This window comes from Miscanthus floridulus, chromosome 18 (assembly GCF_019320115.1).
Source record: "Miscanthus floridulus cultivar M001 chromosome 18, ASM1932011v1, whole genome shotgun sequence".
In the NCBI taxonomy this organism is placed as follows: domain Eukaryota; kingdom Viridiplantae; phylum Streptophyta; class Magnoliopsida; order Poales; family Poaceae; genus Miscanthus; species Miscanthus floridulus.
The window spans coordinates 115,902,878-115,912,961 of record NC_089597.1 but is presented as its reverse complement, the minus strand read 5'-3'; the positions used below and the strand labels follow the sequence as shown (position 1 = coordinate 115,912,961).

Here is a 10,084-nt window from a genome sequence, read left to right as displayed (position 1 = left end):
TGGTCACAATTATCCAACATGGTCAATGGATGTAAAGTTAAACTTATCATTCTATGGATTCACAACAATAACCGATGCTCCTCATAAGAGAACATCACACCTTACTAATTGGAACTATTTATTCTCGCCCTTCCTTGTTTCTTTATATTTTTTAGAAAAAACTATTAGTAATTTGGAGTGCTTCACCTTTGGCACTTGTTTTTGGCTCTCAGGTATAGATATGTTCGTTATCGATTTATAACAAAGCGCCTGTAGCTCAGTGGATAGAGCGTCTGTTTCCTAAGCAGAAGGCCGTAGGTTCGACCCCTACCTGGCGCGTTTTTATTTTGAAATTTATATATATTTTTTTGAATTTTATTACTGCCATTTTAATACTGTTTCAGTGACATCAATGAAGCTTTTTATTTGCACATTCCTTGCCGTTTTTTTTGAATTTTTAAGTTTTTTTGAATTTTTATTACTGCCATTTTAATACTGTTTCAGTGACTTCAATGAAGCTTTTTTATTTGCACATTCCTACCACACTACCACATCAGGACTTCAACTCGTTACTCGTGTCAGACTTTTTGTTCCCACTACTAGTACATTGGACTATGAATTTTCTGATAGCACTCTGCTTCTGCAGAGATGATGAGCTTTTTGCCGTCCTTCTCAACAAGCGCCCAAGCTAGCAGGGCCTAGCTTTATTAAATGAATTCAACTGAATATCCATTGTTTTTATCAAAAAAATTATACCTATAGAGTATACATGCATATGTATTAGGAAATCTCTTCCTCCGTACTCTTGGTCTATCATATTCCTCACTTCTATTTTTCTTCTTCCATTACTCACTTCGACTTTGAAAGAAAATTTCTTCCTCTATCCTTCAGTCTATCATTCCTTACTTCTACCCCTTCTTCTGTCACTAGCTTTAACTTTAACCCTTCTCACGTTTGTGGTCCATCACTCACTCCCACCCCTCTCCTTCCATCTTTTGGCTCGTCATCGCTCAGTTAGTTTGAAGTCACAAAACATTTAAAGTCATGCTAGTCATGTGGTGGCATGGCCGGCCAAACCCGAGCCCATTCATGTCGTGACTTTAATTTGGCACACACGTGTGGCTAGTCTTCACCTTTTAAAACTTACAACACATGTAGACAATAATTATATTCTAAGCTATATCAATTTCCCATACATGATTAGGGCCTGTTTGGTTTCTATAAGTCAGGTGACTTATTAAGTCAGGTGACTGAAAATCAGTGACTTATAAGTCATGTCTGTTTGGTTGTAAATGACTTATAAGCTGTGGGTCCCACGCAGAAAAGGGTGGCTTATAAGTTTTAAGTAGGGGTGAACCAACTTAAAACTTATAAGCAGGGGTGACTTATAAGTTGGTGGTGTTTGGCAAAATAAGTCACTTATTTCACTTTTTAACCTATAAGTAGGTGACTTATTTGGAACCAAACAGGCCCTTAGTTCTTTATTATAGCTAACATTTATTATGGATCTCAGGATTAAAAGTGATAAATTTCTTTCGTGGTCCTTATTTTTACCTCTAGTAGTTCCGTCTATCCCTTTCTCCGTATCCCACACCTCACCTACCTTCGCTCATTCGCATTATTCTCGCTTTCTTTCACCTTCTTCTTGCTTTCTTTCACGGGTGGCAAATGTAAACCCATAGCAAGAGTACGAGGCCCCATATATTTTATCCGCCTCCAACACGAGTCGGTTACAGTTTAGGGCTCGAAACCTTCACTTCTCGCTTTCTTTCATGAGTAGCAAATGTAGACCCATGGCAAGAGTATTGAGGCTCCATAATTTTTTTTCCTTCTCCAACATGAGTTGATTACAGTTTAGAGCTACAAAACCTTTACTTCTCGCTTTCTTTCATGGTGGCAAATATTGACCCATGGAAGGAGTATGAGGACCCATGATAAAGGTATCCACGATGGATGAGAGAAGACAGAATATGAACTCACTAGCGACCGTTTTTTTTTTCTTGAATACGCGTATCTTTGTATTAAAATGAGAAATAGAGTAATATAACAGCAACGCAGGCATACACCAACTCAACCCCTCCCACGCAGAGGCCATGCAACAGCTATTCCCGGACCCGGCTTAAGGCTGATCGAGCGAGGCGCCGTGCGAGCAGACGCGCGTGAGCCCCCAACTTAGTCTAGGTTGTCTGATTAGCGAGTAATACCTCAAGTATTCTTGAAATGAATAGCAGGAGCTCTGCCTCTCAATTAAGGTAGAATAAAGGGAGTTTATGTATAGATTTTAGTCCGATCGAAAGCGAAAGCAAATGAAAAAAGAAGTGGCAAACACACAGAACCACAGCCCAGGTGCAGCTCCAGCACCGGCTTGCTAGTCCCCCCTTTCTAAAGCCCTTTTTCTTTGCTCAATGTCCTCCTTAATTCTCGCAGCGACCTGTGAAGCCGATTCCTAGACATTATTGAAGATTCTTCGGTTTCTTTCCTTCCATAGATTACAGCACGTGTAGATCACCAAGCCATTGAAATGCCTCCTTTCTTCTTTTGCGACCCTGGGCACAGTCTTCTCCCACCAAGCACTCAAGTGGATCGGGTCTTGGTAAGACTACATCAGATGCGTGTCAAAGCGCTCCCAGGTTAGGATTTGGTTCCGATCCTTTTGCGGGTGGGCAGAGCATCTCTGTAATATCTTAAACTCACTAGCGACCGTTAAAGCAGTAGGCTCACACCAAGCCCCTGTTTAGTTACCCCAAAATCCAAACTTTGGCACTATGCAAAAAGAAGATTTCCCGTCACATCAAATTTGCGGCACATGCATAGAGTACTAAATGTTGACGAAATCAAAAACTAATTACATAGTTTGGTGGTACTTTGCGAGACGAACGTTTTGAGCCTAATTAGTCAACGATTGAACAATTATTACCAAATACAAACGAAATGCTACATTGTGCTACAGTACCACGCGGTGATTCCGGCGGCGCCAACTTTGGGCAACTAAACGCGCCCAAACTAAAGAACTTTACACTCTTCTGACACTCTCCTCTCTTTTATAATGTGTACAGCTGGTACGTTTTTCTCTTTTTATACTCCCTTGCACCTCCACGTTGCGCGATTTCCTGCCTCGTTCGTCCTACCTTAAATTCGGCTTGTTCAGCTTCTTTTTTCAGTTGGAACAGTATTTTTGTCACAATATTTCAACCAGAACAATGTTTTTCAGCCAAGTTTCAAGCCGTTGACGACGCCCTTAGACTGTCGCCGATGACGGTTTCTCTTTCTCAGCTGCTACTTTGAGAAACGCAAGCGCATTTGGCAGTTTTGTTTTGGCATTAGAGCGTGTTTGGGCTTTGTTTAGTTGGCGAAATTTTTGACAAAATAGTACCGTAGCATTTTCGTTGTTATTTGGCAATTAGTGTACAATCATAATCTAATTAGGCTTAAAAGATTCGTCTCGTGAATTTCGTCTAAACTGTGTAATTAGTTTTATTTTTTATTTATATTTAATGCTTCATGCATGCGTCTAAAGATTCGATGTAACGAAAAATCTTGAAAAATTTTGCAAAATGAAAGGGAACTCAACGGTACCTTGGTTGGTTACCCAACAGTGCCAAAGCCTGCCACATCTCCAACGCCGCACTTTCGGTCAGTGTTTGATTGGTTTCTAGAGTTACAGCGCCGCCGCACTTTGCCAACACCAGGCAAGTCATTTTTTACACCAGAACTCGCCAAATCTCCGCCGGACAATTTGAGCACCAAACTTTCGGCCGGTCGCAGCCTCGGCGCGGCGTCCCAAGGCGTCGTCCAAACAAGCCCAGCTCCCATTCACAGGTCGGGGACACCGGCTTGTCAGCAGCAGAACCAGGGTGGATTCACCTTTAAAATAGCGGGCTATTGCAAATAGCGACATCTTTTTTTTTTCCAGAAGCTATAAAGCTATTGCGCAGCTATAGCGGAGCTACGACAGATAGCGGTTTTTAAGAAAACCATAAAAAATCAAGTAATTATTTCATAAAAACATAAGAATCGTGAAAATTACTGAACACAAATATGTTTTCAAGGCTTTAGGAGTCTAGGGAATATTATTTAATATGACATTATAGCATAATTTGTGAGACTCGAGTGTTCAATTTTCTAAAAGATCAACTTAACAGCAAAAGATAAATATATAATAAGTAGATTGTCCCTCTAAAAGCTAAAGTTGAAATAGCAGCGCTATTTTAAAGTCACAGCTAATCAATTTAGCGACTTTAAAGCATAATATAGTGGTTATAAATGATATAGCGGAAAAATAGAAATAGCGTAAACGGGAGCTCTTTCCAGAGGTTATAGCGGCGCTATAGCGTTGCTATAGCCCGCTATTTAAATCCATGGATTCACCTGGTTTTATTCAGAAAATATCGAGCTGAAGGCGGTACCATAAGCAGGGCCTGCATCCACTGGGATGCACAGCACATAAAACATTATGTCCAGTATATACTATTGTAATAATAAAAACTCAGTATCTTACATCGTCTAGACATATTATTACCAATGCCGCTATGTTTAGAATGAAGAACTTCTCACATTTGATTCGATTCCAACATGGGTTTTTTTGTGCCCCTTCCATAGTTCAGTTTCACCGCTTTCCAAACAATTACTAAATGGTTCTTTTTTGCCCCTTTTTGTTTGTTCGGCGGCATAGATATCCATCCTCTTGTATACATTCCCTAGCTTACTGCCCACATCATCAGTAGGATGATCAAAGTCAAAACCTGATGTACCCTATTGTGTAATTACTATAATAGTATATAAAAAACAAAAAAAAAACATATTTATTTTCCTGACAGCTAGAAGGGCAGGCCTGGTGCAAGCGGTAGAGTCTTACCGCCTATGACCGGAAAGTCCCGGGTTCGAGTCGCGGTCTCCTCGCATTGCACAGGCGAGGGTAAGGCTTGCCACTAACACCTTTCCCCAGACCCCGCACAGAGTGAGAGCTCTCTGCACTGGGTACGCCCTTTTATTTATTTTCCTGACAGCTATTATCTAATCTAGATCAGAAGCTGATCGCTGCTGCGGAAGTTGCATGCTGGAGATGTCCTCTCGGGGCAAATGGCCCAGAGAGCATTCTGCTCCAGCACCTGCACTGCTACCGGACACTGCAAGCTCAGCATCGCTCTCCAGCAATGGCTGGGTGGACTTCCTGTTCCTCCGGAAGACGAGGTATAGGATCGCGACTATGTAGATCAGCATGCCCAGGAACCCAAAAATCCCAGAAAATACTTGGGATACGGTGGACAGCCCGCTGTGGAGGAGCAGTTTCACAAAGCTTGTTATCAGGAAGTAGGTGTTGATGACAACGATAAACGAGCCAATCACCCATGTCAGAACAGAAGTCTGCATTTGACAGTCAAGTTAGACGAATTAGTATGCAAATTCAAGGTTACTATTGCCAATTCTGTGACAAATCGACTTACGAATATTGAATTTGTATGCTGCCCCATCTTTGTTTTGCTACTGGTGAATTTAAGGAGTGGAACCAAAGCAAAAGGGAGTTCAAATGACAGTATCATCTGCACGTAACCGGGCAAGGCATTAGTAAACACATATGAAACTGAAAAACTTCATTGACATGAGTAATGAGGTTAAACATAATAGAACTGTTAAGTTTTTGAGGTATAATAGAGTATATAACAGTAAAGTTCACTGATTACCGATGCAATGATAATCAACTGGCCAGCTGCTGAAGAACCACCAATAATCGACACGATCAAACTTGGCAGAATAGCCAAGGACCTCGTGACAAAATTACGTATCCATGGTTTCATCCGAAGATCTAAAAACCCCTAGATTAGGTGAGTAAATGTTAGTCTAGCAAATGAAGTTTCATAAGTCTGAAATGCTTTTGTTTTCCTTTAGGTTTAGGCAAAAAATAAAATAATTAAGATGATTCAAGGCATTTTTTGAGACAAGGGAAGACAATGAGCAGCGTATTGTGTTAAATAATGGTGGTGACCTATGCTTACCCCAGAACTGCCCATTTTTCTCTGCAATCAAACTGACCAAGAGAACCTTGGAGGTTGGACTGAAGCTCAGAAGCGCAAGCTTCTTCATGATGCAAATCTAAGAATTATGCACTAATTTGTTTTCTGTACTTCTCATATCTAACAGCTAGACAAACTAATGTTGCAAGCAAGCAAATGCTTGGTTACCTCTGATCAACATCAAAGGCCTCTCAAGTATTATGCATCATGAAATAGCTTGCCATTCAACTTGCAAGCTAGGACCGAAATAAGGTATAAGTTCCACAAACCTGCATGACATATTGTCCAGCATACGTCCCTGTAATTGTAGAACTCTGACCAGAGGCCAACAAGGCAACTGCAAACAACTTTGAGCTCCAGTTTCCAAGGACATTCTAAAAGAACAGTAAAGAAAATGCAATGCCAAATCAGAATATTTACAAAAAAGTATATATAGACTTCATAAAGAACATTTCAAAACTGAAGCATAAACTCTATGTAAAGCTATCTGCCTAGTTGGTGTCAGAATTGCTATTTGCCTATGGGTTGTTTTTATAATTTCTGCCTTTCTTCCTTAATACTCTCCTGTACAGGTCCAGAAAAGAGAAATAACCCTAACTGAGTGAAAAATATAGAAGTTCTAGCACAAAAACAATCTATTTATGAATTTGACAATTATATGAAGACTGAAACTTCTTGACCAACCTTTAACAAAAATGAAGCCTTGTTTAGGTCCAGATCACTGCAGTTCACCTGATCTTCTGGGTTCAAATGACCTGAACCACAGACAGCACCACTGACAGATATGATGGATATGTTGATGAGAAAAGCTACTGTAAGGGCGAATGCACTTTCAATCGTATAGAATCTGCATGCCTCCTGCAAGAGAGTGAATTGTTGGAAGTAAATAGATGTTTAATCATCTGAAAATAGGAATAACACATTAGGTCAGTATAAGGAGAATTAGAGGTTACCTTGATCCCATGAACCGACCGTGGCACTTTTCTTGATAATACTAATGCCGAGTGCAGAAAAAGATTATGCCTGCAATTTATGTAACAGATAAATGAAAAAAGGCCTTGTGTTAAAAAATTGAATGCTTGGGAACAGACAGATAGACAAGAAGCTTACGGCATCACCATAGCACCAAGTAACGAGATAGCAAGACCAGTAGCTCCATTTCCTTTAAGTTCTGGAACAAAAAGGCCCCTCACAACTTCAGAAGCATTTGGTTTAGAATACCCGAGTTCAACTAAGAAACAAGTTGCTATTAGGAACACCAGAAATGCAATCAGAAATTCTAGCTTACGGACCTGCACCAAAAAAATCACAGTATGCAATATGAGCCACTCAAACAAGACAGATATGAATGCTATCTGTTAACTAAAGTCATTGTATTGATGATCTTGTTATCTATACTTTATATGTTATTAAAGCTGCTTTAAATAGAATTTTGGTTTGATGTTTTTAATGGTATTGAAACTCTTAGCAAAGAGTAACTAATCGGAAATATTTAGAAATGTAATATGAAATTGTCTTACCCCATATTGCTGTAGTAATAAGAGCATTAGAGTGCTGAGTCCAGTTATTAGAACACCACACCAAACTGGGATTCTGAACAGCATGTTCAGAGCAAAAGCAGTTCCAATTACTACAAAGAGTAAAACGCCGCCTTAGCTGATAAGAAATTACAAGAGAATTCAACATAAAGCTAAAAGAATCAGTTGTGTGATCTGCCAGTTTGACAGACAATTTTCCAATTTATATCTAGTAAAGAATTAGTATCATGACATCTGCAGTATTACTAAATGGCTGAATTGTAAAATCCACGTAGCTCTGTGCTTAAATGAACAATAAAAAACATGCCAAAGCAACTGAAATGTATTTTCGATACCTTCAGGAATGTCACATGCAACAACAGCAAGTTCTGCAAGAATCCATAAGACGAAATTTGTGACCTTGGGATATTCAGCCCTGCAGTGCTCCGCAAGATGTTTCCCTGTCATACAGAGGAATTTCACAAACTATCAGCAATGCTCACAAGGAAGGATTGAAGGAAGCAACAAATTAACAAAGATAGGTACCACAAGGGTAAAAATACCAACCTGTCACAACCCCTAGCCTGGCTGCAAGTGATTGAATAATAAGAGCGGCGCAGGATGCAACAAGTATGATCCAAAGAAGCTGCAATTGAAGAATGCAATCATAATTCTTAGTTAGAGATAAGCATGACATAACTGAATGGAAGAAACTCGACCTAAAGGAGAGTTAGGATAGGCATACGGAACCAAAAAAGAAAAAAACACACACACACACAAGTGGAAACAAGAAATAGAAGCAGCAGGCACCTCATATTTGTACTGTGCTCCAGCCTGTAGATCCGTCTCAACTACAAAGACACGCCAAAAAAATTTGTCAAGAGTATATAAGAGATGGAAAGGAAATACTCAATGAAAATTGAAGAAAAGCAAATCCGTTTAATCTTACAGTTTCCAGGATCAATATATGCGATTGAGACGAGAAATCCAGGCCCTGTGTATGAGAACAGGTTCTTCCAACTGTTTTTCTGTCGAAGTCGCAAATCAGGCAATAGTTAGTTTCTCGTCATTCTGAAGCCATCAGATCCAGAGATACGAAAGTTAGTAAGAAATCTAAGTATATCATTGTTTCCTATTCACTTGTTGATTATTTCCTCTATTTCTCAACAAAAAAGCTAATGTTCAGTTCTTCGTCCTTTCTGAGCTGTGGTACATCAGGTTTGAAACTTCAGATGGCACAAATCACGACAACTTATTCAGATAGGATAGGAGGATTATCTCGAGAAAGGAAGAGTGGGATTAACAATTAAGCTTAAATGTTAGCTGTGATGGTGACATCTTGTTCTTTTCCAAAATCAAGCAAGGACTATCAAAAGTGTAGCATACCTCTGGAATAACAATTTGGTCAACATCTATGCTTTCGATAAGAGGAGTGCCGGGGCCATTCGAGCGGTTACTCCCCCCAACGCTGGTCATAAATTGTGGCTGGGATTGACTCGGGCCACTCATATCGCTCTCGCCCAAGAAGTCTGAACCCAGCTGTTCTGCAAGCACAAGGCAGCAAGGGGGGGTTATTTATAGGTACTCTTCCTAATGACGCTAGCTTTTAGTGCCGTGAGTTTGAAAAATATGCCCAGCGGAGGCGTGACCAAGTCTGCGGTAGGATAGCACGAATCAGTGCCACCACAGGGCACAGGCAGCCGAAGATAAGATAAACGAACCAAGGAGACCAGAGCACAGTGGATCGAAGAAAAGGGGGAGAGCACTGTATGTGTCTGGAAACCCGAAAAGTAGTAATTTCAAAATTTTGAACCTAATTTGATCTGGCAAATGGGACGACGCTGCGCACCACCAACTTTACACATCGATGAAATATTCCCCAGAGCAGATTGAGCGGTCCAGAGGTAAAGGCAGTTGAGCGTGTGATCAGCAGCGGAGCATCAGGAATATAGAAATAGAAATGACAGCGCGTAGTACGTATTGAAATGCAAGCCTCGACCTTTTTCCCCATAATACTTCAGCTAATCGACGCAACAGAATCCTAAGGGCACAGGCGCATGCGAAGGGAGAAATTAAAACAGTGGGAAAAAAGGTCGCAAGTGGCATGAGGTCACCTATCAATCTCGGACACCACAAATGCAAGAAGAGCTAACAACCATTAGCTGGAAAAGTTAACTACCAAATCGGAATTAGATGGAACCTGGATGCCCGAAAGAGGAGGATCCAGGATCACAGGGCCGAGCAGCCAAGCTTTCTCCGGAGTGGGGAAGGCCCGGGACTACAGAGGCAACCCAAATGAACGTTTGCGTGCGTGCGGGCGTGCATACAGCTGCCATGGAAGTACCAAGAGTTCAATCTTTCTCCACTGGCCGCACCGCCGCACCAAGGCGGTGGCGCAACGGGGAAGCCGTGCCCGGATCTGAGGCGGCGCGGACCCGTGACCCCGGGGAGACGGAGGAGTCCCAATGGGAACTGGGAAGGCGTACCTGCGGGTCTCGGCGAGGCGGCGTGAGGCGTGGGGAGCGGGGAGCCGAAGCAGAGCAGAGGGAGAAGAAGGCAGCACGGCAGAGGCGCCGC

At 41.4% G+C, this 10,084-nt stretch overlaps 1 protein-coding gene and 1 non-coding gene across 5 annotated transcripts; one reads left to right on the top strand and one right to left on the bottom strand.

Moving 5' to 3' along the window:
* Positions 1-245: 245 nt before the first annotated feature.
* Positions 246-318, top strand: TRNAR-CCU (transfer RNA arginine (anticodon CCU)). The gene has a single exon. It is a non-coding gene; the product is annotated as a tRNA-Arg (tRNA).
* A 3,862-nt stretch (positions 319-4,180) lies between these two features.
* Positions 4,181-10,084, bottom strand: LOC136521194 (metal transporter Nramp3-like). 4 transcript variants are annotated; one of them, XM_066514899.1, is made up of 14 exons: positions 9,708-10,043; positions 8,894-9,051; positions 8,457-8,535; positions 8,318-8,358; positions 8,075-8,153; positions 7,864-7,968; positions 7,511-7,620; positions 7,101-7,282; positions 6,944-7,013; positions 6,675-6,848; positions 6,260-6,364; positions 5,661-5,792; positions 5,424-5,519; positions 4,181-5,343 (listed from the first exon to the last, which is right to left on the bottom strand). In XM_066514899.1, the coding sequence occupies exons 1-14, from the start codon at positions 9,841-9,843 to the stop codon at positions 4,993-4,995; spliced, it is 1,818 nt and encodes a 605-aa protein (XP_066370996.1). In that variant the 5' UTR covers positions 9,844-10,043; the 3' UTR covers positions 4,181-4,992. The 4 variants fall into 4 exon arrangements, with proteins under 4 accessions (XP_066370996.1, XP_066370997.1, XP_066370998.1 ...); XM_066514900.1 differs by having other exon boundaries at positions 4,185-5,343; positions 9,994-10,084; XM_066514901.1 differs by having other exon boundaries at positions 4,185-5,343; positions 9,852-10,042.